Source organism: Crinia signifera, chromosome 9, assembly GCF_055691185.1.
Source record: "Crinia signifera chromosome 9, ASM5569118v1, whole genome shotgun sequence".
NCBI classification, from domain to species: domain Eukaryota; kingdom Metazoa; phylum Chordata; class Amphibia; order Anura; family Myobatrachidae; genus Crinia; species Crinia signifera.
Window position 1 is genome coordinate 96,784,518 of NC_139225.1, and position 16,684 is coordinate 96,801,201.

The window sequence follows — 16,684 nt, forward strand, 5'->3', positions numbered from 1 at the left end:
AGCACTTAACACTAGTTGATACTAAAACTTCTAAGAATGAAAAGTGGTGATGTTGCCTATAGCAACCAATCAGATTCTGTCTATAATTTCTCTTTTGCATCCTAGAAAATGATAGCGAGTATCTATAGGCAAAATCACCACTTTTGAAATCTTTATTATTTTATACCCCTAGGTGTATGAGAACACATTTGTACATTGGTAACAGATCATTAACAAAAGTTGACCGCTTCATAGATGACAGAGTGGAACTGGAACAGTCATTAGTAAAGCTGAACATATACTTATGATATTATACTGTATGTTTTCTAAGGCCATGAAATGATTCAAATTTTTAAATTCTATTTCATTCCTCAATATCAAAAAGGTCTTTAACCTTTTGCAGTCCAAACTGTTTTTTTTTTTGCAATTCTAACAGTCTGATTTAAATGATTAAATTATTGTAATTTCTTTTATTATTATTCAAAAATGGTCTACATTGAATGTTGAATATTATTTTAAAGTGGCTTACCATTGGATCAGCTACTAGCGCTAGGACTGTTGAGCCTGACTAAATGTTGGACTTGAAAGGGTTAACTGACGCAGAGACCATTTCTCAGAAAAAGTTATTCTTTGCACAATCTCACCAGTCCCTCACCAACCTCTATAAAGAGGAAGGGCATGGAGGTCGAATGGTGAAATATTTTTTTTTTGCATAATACGACTGTACCTCTTTTATAGATTTCTATTTCACAAGATACAGTAGGTTTAGTTTTTTATTCATAACAATAACCAGTTTGCACTGATGAAAATTGGTTTACAACACAGTTCACTGGCGATGTAGCCCATATTTTGGAGATACCTTTACAGAACATGATTGGGTGTTATCTGTCACAGCAAACGTTTTCGGTACTTCTTTACTTTCACGGCGCCAGCATGGCGCCGTGCTACTTCCGGCTTCTACGCTCGCCACAAACTATGTAAAATAAAGGAACTTAACGCCATACCAACATGGATAGTTCATACCTCCACTATCCATGTTGGCATGGAGTTGATTTTAAATAGCGTGGCGAGCGTAGCGAGCCACCGAGCCCGCAGCGTGGGCGAGCGAAGCGTGAAAGTAAAGAAGTACCACGTTTTCATTAATACCACTACTCCTCTGGCTACTATATGCAGATGTAATTATTTTTCATTTCTTTAAAGCTTCACTATCACCTCCCACATCAATATCTCTAACCTAGTGTTCATTCTAATTGGATAACTGCGGCAATTTTTCAAGGAACTATACTGGTGCTGTAATGCATAATCAGCAAACTCACCATTATAGAATGCATGGGAGAAGGAGTCCATCAGATGGCACAATCTCTTCATTGTAGCTTCTGATTGGTCTTCCTGCTCTTACCTTTCCCTCTGCAGTCTCAAAGCCCAGGTTCACATGACAACTAAGTTGGCTGGGTCCCCACCAATAAAACTGATGCTTCCTCCCAACACTGGAATTACTATTCCCCTTACCTTTTTTATGGACTCTCCATTGACCACCAGAATCATAGCTAGGGTTGCCAGATCATCCCCCTCTCTAATAAGGGGAGTGGGAGAAACTGTGGGAGTGGGCGAGATGCTCTCAGGAAGAGAGAGAGAGAGAGAGAAGGGAGAGAGCGAGGATGTCAGAGAGAGAGGGTATGCGAGAGAGAAAAAGTGGATGTTAAGGAGAGAGATAGGGGGAGTAGGGGAGAGAGGGGAGCCAGAGAAAGAGGGTGAAGAAAGGGAGTGAGAGATAGAGTATCAGGAAGAGTGAGAGAAGAGTTAGGGGGGACAAGGAGTTAGAGATAGGGTGTCTATGAGAGAGAGAGGAGAGAGAAGGTGTCAAGTAGAGCTATAGGAAAGCAAGAAGGACAGCAAAGAGCAAAATAGATAGTATCAGGGAGAAAAAGTCTGTCAGAAAGGGATTTGAAAAGTGAGACAGAGAAAAATGGGAGAGGAAGAAAGAGAGGGGTATTGGGGGGGGGGGGGGGGGGCATCATGAAAAAGAAAGAGAGCAAAAAAGAGTGGGAGTGAGAGAGGGACTGTAATAAAGAGAGTCAGGGAAAGAGAGAGAGGAGTCAGGGAAGATCTGATTGGTTGGTTGTTTATCACTCTCTATTTTATCACTTTTGAAGCTTAGTGCATCTGACCTACATGAGGTGCAAGCAAGTGGCAGGATGTAAGCAGGCAGAGATTGTCAAGGCGTGTGGCAGGGGTCAGAGGACAAGCCTCAGAACTAAGTTATGCAGTGGAAAGGTACGCTTTGATGAGTACAGTAGGTGATTTTTCAGTGCCTGTTTGAAGCTTTGCCAAGTTGGGGAGAGTCTAATGGATTGAGGGAGTGCGTTCCACTAAAGGGGTGCAGCACGGGCAAAGTCCTGAACTCTGGTGTGGGAAGCAGTGATCAGGGTGTCGGAGAGACGACAGTTGTCGGCCGACCATAGAGGAAGGGAGTATGAATGGAGATAAGGTTGGAGATATAAGGAGCAATGGAATTAAAGATGGCCCTGTATGTGAGTTTGAGGTGTTTGAAGAGGATTCTGTAGGTGAATGGGAGTTAGTGCAGATTTTGTTGAATGGGAGTGGCAGAAGTGGAGCAGCAGGAGAGGAATATAAGCCTGGCTGAGAAGTTAAGGACAGATTGGAGAGGAGCCAGTTGGAAGCAAGCAAGGCCAGTGAGGAGAACATTGCAGTAGCCGAGCCGTGAAATGACCAGTGAATGGATGATGAGTTTAGTTGCAAACTGGGAGAGAAAAGGCCTAATGCGGGCAATGTTGCTTAACTGGAACCAAGAGGAATGGGACAGATCTTGGATGTGAGGTGCAAAGGAGAGGGAGGAGTCAAGAGTGACACCCAGGCAGCGGAGTTGGGAAATGGGGGAGATGATGGTGTTGCTAACAGTGATAAAGATATTAGTAGAGGGTGTAACTCTAGGTGGGGGAAAGATAATGAGTTCAGTTTTGTCCATGTTGTGCTTCAGAGAGCGCTCAGACATCCAGGAGATGATAGCAGATAGGCAGTTGGAAACCTGAAAGAGAACAGTGGGAGACAGGTCAGGAGAGGAGAGGTATATTTGTGTGTCATCAGCATAGAGGTGGTTTTGGAGGCCAAAGGAGTGAATGAGTGCACCCAGGGAAGTGGTGTACAGTGAGAACAGAAGGGGTCCAAGGACAGAACCCTGAGGGACACCGACAGAAAGGATTGAAGGTGGTGAGGTGGAGCCAGAGGCAGAGACTGATAAGAAATGGTTGATGAGTTAAGAGGTAAACCATTCAAAGCCAGTGTCAGAGAGGCCAATGTTTTGGAGTGTGTGAAGGAGGAGAGGGAGATCCATATGAATCCATATGCTATGCTACTGGACTATCTAGATGACTGCAATCATAAATTAAGTGGAAAGTCCAGGTGTCAAGCATTTTGTACTTGAGGGAAGGGGACACACAGAAAAAAAAATTGCACAAAGCAGTCCTTGGGGCTTCTTATAAAATGTCATGTGTAATACAACTTTAAAATATGTGAAATGATGGGTGTTTGTCTCCTATTCAGTTGTGTCCAGGGGTTTGGAAAAAGATTGTACGCATTATCCATGACATTAACCGCATTCTATAATGAAAAATATTTATAGATGATCAGATGTGCTGTTTTTTTTGCCATTTAGGAAGAGAATCTAGAAGAACTGAGGAACTCATAGCACTATACTGTACACAGGGGGATTAATTATCTAGGCAGTAAATATCACTACCTTGATTTTTAGTGGGATTAGAAGGGTCGAGCAGGAGTTCCCAACATTTTTCTCTCCTGTACCCCTTGATTAGCCTTTTCATTTATGAGTACCCTCTATCCTCAATTTAAAATATCCACAGTACTTACCAGTGGAGTGGAAGTGAGCGGTATGTGTTAAGGATTAGCATAGGAGTAGTGTGCAGTCAGAAATTGGGTCCCTCTGTGTATGTCTGCTGGCTGAGGTCTGTCTCCAGGGTTCCTGTTAACACCTGTAGGATTAAAGCTGCTGCTTCCTCCACCTGTGTCAGCGCAGATGATCGCTGATATCTGAGGGCAGCGCAGGTAGCTCCCAGTGAATTGCTGGTCACTGATGACGCTGCAGACAGAACCAGAAGTGACGCAACGTGGTTCCTCTCCATGTCAATGGGAGACTTCTTTTGCCATCGGGAGACTTCTTTTTCTTCTTCCACTATTACCAATATTACTTTCAAGTACCCCCAACTGGTCTTCAGTACTTAAACCCAAGTTGAGATCTACTGGGCTAGAGAACAAAGAGTAAAAATTTGACCATGGGAGTTAAGGGGGTACAATAGGTAGAACTGGAGTTCTCTCACCAGCTTACATTCATTTCTCAACACTTTTATAACTTTCAAAAATTACTGTAATGTTTTCATCATGAACCCCTGGAAAGGAAAACAACACTCTTGTCAACAATATGTATCAATATATACAATATACAGTATGTCAGTCTATTAACCCACACCTCATCCATGTTCGAATTATTAAATATGCAATTGATCTAGTTTCAACTACTGAATATTTTCTTGGAAACTTACTTACTGTTTTGCTAATGACCCTGTTTTACTGACTCCACAGAGCGATCTTTGGTCTTTGGGAATCACAGCCATAGAAATGGCAGAAGGATCTCCACGTAAGTAATGCCTTAAAGGGGAAAGCAGCATTATAGTATATCAAAGTTCAACCCAATTACTATGGAGTGAATTCTAGGCTCATATTTAACATAATTTTGGACATCAGGTACTTCAGAGGATTCATTAACCATTTAATTAAAAAATAAATATTCATTTAAAATTTTGTCCCAAGGTGAATGTGGCAATACAAAATCGCATGTATGCACTACAGTGAGTTCTCCATTGCATACCTCCCAATCATCCAGATTTCATTAGAACAGTTCCCTTTTCGGGCACTGTCCTGCTGATAGAAAAGTCACCCATCTGCTGTCCCTGATAGAGTGAGTGTGAGCCTGTTGTATTAAAACATTGCAGGGGGTCACACCGCAATTCGGGAGTGAGATAGTGGTAGGTAATTGAAAGAGTATATAATAATGAAGATTGTATAGACACTCTTCTGCTGTCCCGTTAGAAAGTCTGAAAATCTTTGTTGTCATAGGACAACAAGAAAAAACTTTTCTCTTTTTGGGCATCTAAAGTCCCTCTTTAACACGTGGGGCCAATGTTGGATTTGTGTGCAAAGCTTTTCAGTGAGGAGGTGAAGCCAGGTATGGAGAGACAGAGACCGAGGTGACTCATTATATGTGCTGGGGCTGTTAGATTAGTGTGTTTGTGTATATACATACATAGTATGGGGTACATTTACTAAACTCTGGGTTTATAGATGTGGAGATGTTGCCCATAAAAACCAAACCAATTCTAGCTATTATCTTCTAGAACAGGGGTGGGCAATATGCGGCCTTCCAGCTGTTGATGAACTACACATCCCAGCATGACTTGCCTTAGTTTTGCTATTTGGCCATGCTGAATCTGATGCAAGGCATGCTGGGATGTTAGTTCATCAATACCTGGAGGGCCGCTTATTGTCCACCCCTGTTCTAGAAGGTGCTAGATAAATTGTAAGTACTGTAGAATCTCATTGGTATTTAGTGATCCTGGGGATGTATCCTCTTAAGGTCGTGTTGTCCAAACTCCTCTTCATTACAAATCTTAAATCTCGCTCCAGTGCTGTAAGTAGGGATACTTTAGTTTATCACACACACACGCTAAATATTCATGTGTATTATATTTGAAGAAAATCATATACATATTCACTCAATATATTAATGTCATACTTTACATTTAACAAGCTGTGAAAATGAATTAATGCAAGCTTAATTAGTTGTTGCAAGCTTGATCATTTTGTGTTTATCCAGTATATTTATTATTATTTTTGCCTGCAAGTAAGTTTCCAACAGTTTCGTAATGCATTTTCAACATTTAAATTACAAAAAGGGACAGTCTATTACTCTGTCCTTAGAATGGTCCTTGGAGATAATTCTTAAATGTCAAAACATTTAATCCAAACATTTTCCATTTGAACAAAATTGTGACATTTCTAAAATGTCCTTCTGGGTTATCCAGTGTCTGTTAATTGTTGATGCAGTGATGGGTTTTACGGTCTCAGAAAAAGCATGTGATGTTGCACAACTGTTCTGTAAATGTGATATTAAAAACTGAGATTTGTCAACATGCCAGAGCTAATTTAGGGGAAAAGGATGCCTAAATCTAGCCACATATAGATCAAACCTGCAGCTTTGAATAACTAGGATAGCCTTCAAAGTTGGAGTACATGTTTAAATTGAACAGAGCTAAAAGGTGCCCATACATTATCGAACGCCCGATATATTTGCCAGTGTGTACACACCTTTAGATTTGGGTGTGGTTTTGGTTCAGTGTGATGATTTTTACACAAATAGAGATTATTCTGCTCTTATTTTCCAGCCTTATGTGACATGCATCCTATGAGAGCCCTTTTCCTAATTCCCAGGAACCAGCCACCAAAACTCAAATCAAGGAAATGGTATGGATTATATTATACAGTACTATTACGTATACACATCGAACTGAATAAAAAAAATGCTTGCAGCAATGGAAGACTTATACAGAGTATGTACAGTGTTGTTTTTTTACCCTATTACCTCTGTGATTACAATGTTCTTGGTAATTTAGATAGCAAAGCTGCTTTCAGCTCATAGACGCTCAGTGTGTACAGTCAGGCAATTAGCGGTGAACGCTAATGCGCTCTCTTGCATCATCGCCGGCTGCCACTGCTCATCTGCTGGAAATATCAGCAGATGAGAGATGGGGTGGAAGGCTTTCCCTATCGTCCTATAGGGAAAGCCATCCACCCCTGGGAAAATCACTTGGATGCGCGAAAATCGCTCAGTGTGTATGCACCTTAAATCTGTATGGGATAAAATGGCCTCATGTGCTCATTTAACAGCTGACAGGTCTAGTGGAAAGAATTAATTAATAATCACACAGATGGATAGATAACAGAAATGTATTGCTTTCCAGAGCCTTTATTTTCTTGCAAATTACAGAAGTAATTGGATTTGTTGAAGGACAACTCGGCAAAGGGAGGAAAATCGTGTGCTACAGTGCTATACAGTATACACTTATAGGGAGCTTCAGTATATAAAATAAAGCTTCTTGAAGAATCAGACCTTATGCCTACATTCAGATTGTGTAAATATCTGCGTCATTATTGTAAAATGTGCAGATACAATAGATACAGAGAGATAGGTAATTCTATTTTTTTTATTTGCAGGTTTTCTTATCATCAAAAAAGGGAAAGATCTGCGATCATAAGATGTGCGCATAAATTAGCCTTCAAATCTTTTGTCCGATCTGGACAAAAGATTTCAGGCAAGCGCACATCTTTACCAAAGATTTTTCTTAAGATCCCGTGTGCATTCCTATGGATCTTTTGTTAAATCTTCTGATCTTTTGTGCAGCACGTAAGATCAGAAGATTTAGCAAAAGATCCACGGGAGCGAGCATCGGCTGATTTTCGACCGATTTTCGACCGATTATCGGAAAATGTGGGCACCTTTAGGTTGTCAGACAGACTGCTGATAGCTGTAAGATGGAAAAGATTACACCAGTCGTTCCAAAAATAAAGGCACCCTAGAGTATCAGCATTTTATCACAGCACCCCCATGCCAAGGAGTTTATTGAGAAATGAAAAATAATATATATATATATCTCTATATATATCTATATATATATATCTATATATATATATAGCTATATATATATATATATATATATATATATATATATATATATATCTATAGAGATAGATAGATAGATAGATAGATAGATAGATAGATAGATAGATAGATAGATAGATAGATAGATAGATAGATAGATAGATAGATAGATAGATAGATATACACACAGGTTGAGTATCCCTTATCCAAAATGCTCGGGACCGGAATAATTTTGGATAAGGGATTATTCCGTATTTTGGAATATTTTTTTATTTGAAAGAGGTACAGTATCTTGAGGTATCTTGCTTTTATGATGTACAAGCACATTAAACACATGAGATACACACAAATATATTTTATTTTTGCATGAAACAAGGTTTTAAAAAATGAAACAAAGTTTGTGTTTGTGTTTGTGTACTATCTCAGACACTGCATTTGAATGCCAAGCAATCATGTCCTTGCACATATTTAGTGCCAGTTACATGTTATTTCCCCAGTAGTGTCAGTTACAGATGTTCTTCATAGGTTTTTAGCAAAACATAAAAATAAAAGTACATTTTTGGAGTCTATGGTTTTCAGAATAATTTGGATAACTAATATTTTGAAATTTTGCTGCCAAACCAAGAGAATTTTAAAACCTAAAGTGCCCACGCCAGCAAGTGTCTGTTTGGGGCATGTAGAGCCCACTGGCGGGAATGCATTTGGCTGTATCAGTGATGTCCACATTTTTAGAACAGGACGGGTAATTTAGATCTATGCTGTCTGGAAGTATGTTGTGTAAAAGTGTATTACAGAGTTCTATATTCATATATTATGCAAATTAAGTAATATCTAATGGCCACAAACTATTCACACTTCATATTTCTATCTGTTTAGGTCAAAGAAATTTCTTCATTTTGTTGATAACTGCCTAATTAAGAACTACACACATCGCCCTACAACAGATACTTTGCTAAAACATTCCTTTGTTAGAGACCTACAAAATGAACGTCAGATACGCATTATGCTGAAAGACCATCTAGATAGGACCAGGAAGAAGAGAGAAAAAGGTATAGTATACAGTCAAGTGTCGTGTGTGAAAATGTATTATGATAAAAGCCCAGCATTTGGGCGGAGTGAAAAAAACTGAAATTGAGAAAATCAAAATCGGCTAGTGTAGGAAAGTTGTGACGACCTGAATAAGAAACGTGTGAAAGCTTTTTGATCTGAGTCAACATCTTCTGTTCTGGCAAGAGGCCTGAAGTTTCACTTTTTGGGTGAAAATGACAAAAACTGTGAAGATGCTCTAGTTAAAATTATGTCATGAGTGGTTCATTAATATACTTTAGCTTAGTAAAAGAGAGTACGAGCTTGTCCTAGTGCAAAGTGACTGACTTTGGCGGGAGAAAAAATCCCCGATAAATGACCCATTTTCATGGTTTCAATTGTGAATATGGTGTTTTCTCCGGAATGTGTTTTTTTTTTTTTTTTTTTGGGGGGGGGGGGGGGGGGATAGAGGATGCTCTGTAATTGATGTGATCAAGAAAATAAACTTGGTGGGGAAAAAAACAGGGTAAATCCCTTTTGTTTGCCTTTAATAAAATAGTGCAACTATGTGTTTCCTAATATCCAACAAACTCTTTACTGAATGCACCAGTAAGTTCAGTAAACATTGCATTACACTCTGTTCTTTAGGTGCAGGATTTAAAATACTTCTGTTTATTGTCTTTACTTGTGGCAGTTTATTTTAAGCATGAATTGGTCTGAAAAACAGTTTTGCATCCCCTATGCTGGGAACATGAAAGGGCTGCATTACGGCATATAGTTATGCCAAAGATAAGCCAATATGTTAATAGTTAAATACGTTGAAGTGTATTATGATGTACTGTAATAAACAAATACAGCTAATGTTTAGTGATATTTAAAATTATACATTAAACAGTTTACACTGTTACTTGTAATACTTATTGTAACACTTAGGGCAGTATTCAATATAAAATATCGCCACGTGCAGCGAATCCTGTTTAGGATTTGCTGCACACTCGCTGTGTTCCGGAGGGCTGGCTGCCACTCACTCTCCCTGTATTCAATGTCGGAGGGGCGAGTTGCCCCTCACGGCGAATCTTAACCCCTGCGGCGGACGAGCGTCCGCGGCAGGGAGCCGTGGGACGGTGGCAGGCAGGGAGATTGAAGTCTCCCTGCCTGCCCCAGAACTTTTGTGGAGGGGAGGAGGGCTCCCCAGGACCCAGGCAGCACATGCTGCCCCCCCTCCCCCAGAGCAAGCAGTGTTATGAGGCCCGCCTAGACACAAGGTGGATAACCGGAAACAGGAGTCAGGCGTGAGCCCGTAGCCGGGACCGCCGGTTAGGACGGCCACAGCGAACCCTACTCTGGCTCTGTTGAGTCCCCCGGGCAGATGACAAACCCCTGCAGGAACTAGGCTTCGCCTGTGGCCGCCGCGTTCGAAGGAGCCGGTTAAGCCAGCTCCAACCCCGATGCAGCCAGGTCTTAGGATGGGACAAGGGGTAAGCGATCGTCAGGGGGTACTTCAAAAGGATACCTAACTAGAGGGCCTGGCTGGAATAAACCCCTAACTACCGGCACCTGGCCCGAGACGGGGACGTGACCCAGTCACAGACACAAGCGACTACTGGGGAATCACCCAAAACAAAAGGTGACCACAAGTGCGGATTCCCAAAACCAACCCACAGACAGAACTGGGGGCTCAACCAGGAAAGGTAACAGAAATGACAAGGGGAAAGAGAACTGAAGAATAAACTGGAATCTTCCAGTGAGAGTGGACAGTGAGACGCCCACGGCGGGGCATCCACTAGGACTCAGAAATCACTAATAGGCTGACAGCCGGATAACAGAAAATATTGGCAACCTGCCAGACTAAACAGAATGTAAGAAAAGGAAACCTGGCTCCACGGGAGCACTCACGTGACCCAGGCTGGGGGTACTGAACAGGGCTGGAGAAAACACTGAGGAAGCTGAACCTGGAACGCTGGAACAGAACCTAGGAGAAAGCTCCAAACCGGCTGGGGCTTCAGAAGAAACTATAACCGGCGCCATGTTGATTGGGATCATCCCTTAAAAGGGCTAGATCAGCCAATCCACGGCCGCCGTAGCCCAGCCCCCAGGCAGGATTGCGTTCAGGTGGCTGAACGCGCGCTGCCTGTCTCGGCGTCCCCTGTTGCCCAGCAACCGCTAGTCGGCTGCAGGGGATCGCCGAGAACTGTATGAGGTGTTCCCCTGCCGGGCGGAAGTGACGTTCCGCCGCCGGGCGGAAGTGCGATGCGGGCGCTCGGCTGAGCCGGGCGGAAGTGCCTGGTGCACCTTCCGTGCTCCATCCCCCGGCCGCCGGGCGTCCTGAGCCCTGACAGCCTGGTGCACCTTCCGTGCTCCATCCCCCGGCCGCCGGGCGTCCTGAGCCCTGACAGTACCCCCCCCTTGAGGAGGGATCAACGCATCCCTACCACCGGGTTTATCCGGAAACTCCCTAAAGAAAATTCTTTTGAGATGGGGAGCATGCAGGTCTTTATCAAGAACCCAGGATCTCTCCTCCGGGCCAAACCCCTTCCAATGTACCAAGAATCGTAGAGAACCTCTGGAACACTTGGAGTCTAATATTTTCTCCACCCGGAACTCCTGTTGCCCTTGAACCACCACTGGGGAAGACCCAGAGTTTATCCTTCGCGGAAACTTGTGTGAAAAGAACGCCGGTTTCAGAAGGGAGGCATGAAATGTATTGGTGATCTTCAGGGATTTAGGTAACCCGAGACGAAAGGCCACCGAATTAACCCTTTTGATGATCCGAAAGGGACCAATGTATCTAGGCCCTAACCTTGCCGAAGGTTGGTGAAGATTAATATTGCGGGTGGATAACCACACCCAATCACCCAATCTAAATCGACAAGGCCGTCTGGATCTGTCTGCGAACTTCTTTTCTTTCGCAGCCGCCTCTCTGAGTGCCTCGTGCGTTCTTTTCCAAATGACCTTCAGGCCAGAAACTGAATGCGAAGGGGGCGTGGAAGTTCCTGGTTCAAAGGAGTTAGCCCGAGGATGGAACCCATACACAATAAAAAAGGGTGAAGATTTAGTGGCAGAATGATAGGCGTTATTATATGCGAATTCCGCAAATGGGAGGAAGTTGACCCAATCATTCTGTAATTTGGACACAAAACAGCGAAGATATTGCTTGAGTGACTGATTTAGTCGCTCGGTTTGTCCATTTGCCTGCGGGTGAAAAGCAGAGGTCAAACTGGTCTTGATTTTGAGAGCTGTACAGAACAGTCTCCAAAACTGTGCCACAAACTGTGGACCGCGATCCGATACCATATCAATGGGCAATCCATGGAGTCTAAAAATGTGCTGCAAAAATAGCCCCACCAATTCTTTGGCCGAAGGCAACTGTTTGAGAGCCACAAAATGTGCCATCTTAGAAAATCGATCCACCACGACCCAGATGACTTGACACTGTGAGGAGACAGGGAGGCCCACAATAAAATCCATAGCCAAGTATGTCCAAGGCTTAGATGGAATGGATAAGGGTACCAGTTCCCCTAAGGGCCGGGATCGAGGAACTTTGTGTTGGGCACAAATTGGGCAAGACAGCACAAATTCCCTGGTGTCCTTAGCCATCTCCGGCCACCAAACCACACGGGACAGAAGATCCAAGGTCTTAGAAATCCCTGGATGACCTGCAATCTTAGACTCATGCAGTTCTGAAAGAACTCTGCGACGTAAGGTCTTGGGGACAAACAATCGACCAGAAGGAGTTTGGACAGGGGCCTGGCTCTGAGCTAAATGAATCAAACCCTCCAAGGTCTGACTAACGCCCGCATGAATACAAGATGTTGGAATAATAGCGATCTTGTTGGCCTTGTTCTCCTGTTGAGGCAAAAAACATCGAGAGAGGGCATCTGCTCTGATGTTTCTTGACCCTGGTCGATATGAGATGATAAAATTGAATCGCATAAAGAACAAGGCCCAGCGAGCTTGTCGAGCATTGAGTCTTTTGGCCGTTTCAATATATTGCAAGTTCTTATGATCCGTAAGAACTAAAATTTGGTGAACCGCCCCTTCCAGCCAGTGTCGCCACTCATCAAAGGCCCATTTTATGGCCAGTAATTCCCGGTTCCCTACGTCGTAGTTAGCCTCTGCTACGGAAAACTTCCTGGACATATATGCACAGGGGTGAAGAAGCAACGACTCAGGATCTCTTTGGGACAAGACTGCTCCGGCCCCTACCTCGGAGGCATCTACCTCTACTATGAAGGGGAGATCCGGATCTGGATGTCTCAACACTGGCGCTGAGATAAAGGCCTGTTTGAGAGCCTGAAAGGCCTGCTCAACTTGTGGGGACCACTTAGATGGATCGGCCCCTTTCTTGGTTAATGCAACCAGGGGCGCCACTATAGACGAAAAAGAGTGGATAAAACGTCTATAATAGTTAGCAAAACCAAGAAACCGTTGGACTGCTTTCAAGTTGGTGGGACGAGACCAATCCATGACAGCCTGCAACTTCTTGGGATCCATCTGGAATCCTTCAGAGGAAATAATGTAACCCAGAAAGGACACCTGGGACACCTCAAACTCGCACTTTTCCAGTTTTGCAAACAACTGGTTGTCTCTCAGTTTCTGCAGAACTTGTCTCACTTGAGCCCTATGCGAGTTTAAGTCCCGTGAGAAGATCAAAATGTCGTCTAAATATACGACTACAAAACAACCCAAAAATTCTCGTAGGACGTCATTAATAAGATCTTGGAAGACGGCTGGGGCGTTCGAAAGACCAAACGGCATAACCAAGTACTCGTAGTGGCCTGATTGGGTACTAAAAGCCGTCTTCCATTCATCGCCTTCCTTAATGCGAATGAGATTGTACGCACCTCTGAGATCAATCTTGGTAAAGATGGTGGCTGTCCTCAATTGATCAAATATTACGGAGATTAGGGGAAGAGGATACGTATTTTTTATCGTGATCTTGTTAAGAGCACGGAAGTCGATACACGGCCTGAGAGAACCATCTTTTTTCTCCACAAAAAAGAAGCCAGCACTCAGGGGAGATTTGGAAGGTCGAATGAAGCCCTTTTTTAGGCTCTCCTGGACGTATTCCTCCATGGCCTTGGTTTCTGGGATGGACAAAGCATACAACCTCCCTTTGGGCAGAGGAGCCTTGGGAATTAAATTGATGGAACAATCATAGGGACGATGTGGGGGTAGAATATCCGCTTTCCCTTTAGAGAACACGTCAGCAAAGTCTGCATATGGAGACGGAAGATTAGAAAGGGACATCGCGGCCAGAACTAAGGGAATGTGGATGCACTGCTTAGAGCAGTATTTACTCCAACGAGCAATCTCCCCAGTCTCCCAATCAATGACGGGGTTGTGTCTTACCAACCAAGGGTGACCCAACACAATAGGTACCCCCGGACACGAGGTCAACAAAAACGTAATTTCCTCGGTATGGCACAACCCTACGGAAAACCGTACTAATGGGGTCTGAAAAGAAATGTCTCCATTAGACAGTACATTCCCGTCCAACCCTCGGAGAGTGATAAAACCATTAAGCTTGAGAAAAGGAATGGCCAGACTACGGGCTACAGAAATGTCTAAAAAATTTCCTGCCGCACCACTATCGATAAAGGCGGAGCCGGAAAAATCCTTTCCTTGAAAAGAAACACAACTGGGTACTAATAACGAATCTTGAGAGGAAAAAAGTTGAAGGCCTAAGTGAACCCTCTCTACGTTCACTTGGCCTGGGCTTTTACCGGTCTGAGGGGGCAGTTGCGGAGAAGGTGCCCCTTAGTTCCACAATATAAACATAGTCCCGCACCGAACCGACGGGCTCTTTCTTCCGGGGAAATACGAGTTGCTCCAACTTGCATTGGTTCCTCGCTGTCCTCGGCCGCCAAAGAAACAAATGGAAGAGGGCGTAATTGTGCCCCTCGCTCTGATCTCCTTTCACGGAGGCGACGGTCAATGCGAATAGATAATTCCATAAGTTTATCTAAAGATGTGGGTACCGGGTACTGGATTAGACTATCTTTTATAGCTTCGGAGAGACCACAACGAAATTGACTCCGTAAAGCGGAGTCATTCCAGCCGCAATCATTTGACCAACGGCGGAATTCAGTACAGTAAGCCTCCGCGGGGTCCCTACCCTGCTTTAGGGCCCGTAAATGAGTCTCTGCTGAGGCTTCTCTATCTGGATCATCATAGAGAAGTCCCAAGGATGAAAAGAAATTATCAACACTAGCCAAGGCTGGACTGTCAGCAGGGAGACCGAAAGCCCAGGTCTGTGGATCGCCTTGCAAAAGAGAAATGACCAACCCTACCCGCTGAGATTCGGCACCTGAGGACCGCGGTCTAAGTCTGAAATACAATTTACAGCTTTCTCGGAAGTTGAAAAAAGCCCTACGGTCTCCTGAAAAACGATCAGGCAAATTAACCTTAGGTTCCAGTGCTCCCATATCTGGGACTCGCACCCTCTGTTCCTGAGAGGCAACCTTCAACGATAGATCTCGTACCATCTGGGTCAACCCCTGGACCTGGTCTGAAAATGTCTGCGGAGTAGGATTCATCAATAAGCCTGACTGACAAGTTGTTAAATAAAGGGGACTTTATATAACCTGTATGGCCGGTTATAATGTTATGAGGCCCGCCTAGACACAAGGTGGATAACCGGAAACAGGAGTCAGGCGTGAGCCCGTAGCCGGGACCGCCGGTTAGGACGGCCACAGCGAACCCTACTCTGGCTCTGTTGAGTCCCCCGGGCAGATGACAAACCCCTGCAGGAACTAGGCTTCGCCTGTGGCCGCCGCGTTCGAAGGAGCCGGTTAAGCCAGCTCCAACCCCGATGCAGCCAGGTCTTAGGATGGGACAAGGGGTAAGCGATCGTCAGGGGGTACTTCAAAAGGATACCTAACTAGAGGGCCTGGCTGGAATAAACCCCTAACTACCGGCACCTGGCCCGAGACGGGGACGTGACCCAGTCACAGACACAAGCGACTACTGGGGAATCACCCAAAACAAAAGGTGACCACAAGTGCGGATTCCCAAAACCAACCCACAGACAGAACTGGGGGCTCAACCAGGAAAGGTAACAGAAATGACAAGGGGAAAGAGAACTGAAGAATAAACTGGAATCTTCCAGTGAGAGTGGACAGTGAGACGCCCACGGCGGGGCATCCACTAGGACTCAGAAATCACTAATAGGCTGACAGCCGGATAACAGAAAATATTGGCAACCTGCCAGACTAAACAGAATGTAAGAAAAGGAAACCTGGCTCCACGGGAGCACTCACGTGACCCAGGCTGGGGGTACTGAACAGGGCTGGAGAAAACACTGAGGAAGCTGAACCTGGAACGCTGGAACAGAACCTAGGAGAAAGCTCCAAACCGGCTGGGGCTTCAGAAGAAACTATAACCGGCGCCATGTTGATTGGGATCATCCCTTAAAAGGGCTAGATCAGCCAATCCACGGCCGCCGTAGCCCAGCCCCCAGGCAGGATTGCGTTCAGGTGGCTGAACGCGCGCTGCCTGTCTCGGCGTCCCCTGTTGCCCAGCAACCGCTAGTCGGCTGCAGGGGATCGCCGAGAACTGTATGAGGTGTTCCCCTGCCGGGCGGAAGTGACGTTCCGCCGCCGGGCGGAAGTGCGATGCGGGCGCTCGGCTGAGCCGGGCGGAAGTGCCTGGTGCACCTTCCGTGCTCCATCCCCCGGCCGCCGGGCGTCCTGAGCCCTGACAGCCTGGTGCACCTTCCGTGCTCCATCCCCCGGCCGCCGGGCGTCCTGAGCCCTGACAAGCAGGGGACCGGGTATATTCACTGCTCCCGATCATGCATATATAATGATCGGGTGCAGTGAATATATGAATATCTAATGAGCGGTTTGGCTCCCGAAATATATAAAATATATATTCATGTGCTATAAGCACATGAATAAAAATAGCATGCCCTTTCACAGAATAAAATTC

The 16,684-nt window shown here is 44.6% G+C and overlaps 1 protein-coding gene across 2 annotated transcripts in view; it reads left to right on the forward strand.

Annotated features, from left to right (window-relative positions):
• Positions 1–16,684, forward strand: part of NRK (Nik related kinase) — a 275,460-nt gene that overhangs the window by 112,155 nt on the left and 146,621 nt on the right. For both annotated transcript variants that reach the window (XM_083159430.1, XM_083159431.1), the window contains exons 8-10: positions 4,594–4,648; positions 6,453–6,531; positions 8,603–8,775. In XM_083159430.1, coding sequence (XP_083015556.1) covers positions 4,594–4,648; positions 6,453–6,531; positions 8,603–8,775 — 307 coding nt within the window. The remainder of the gene's footprint in view (positions 1–4,593; positions 4,649–6,452; positions 6,532–8,602; positions 8,776–16,684) is intronic.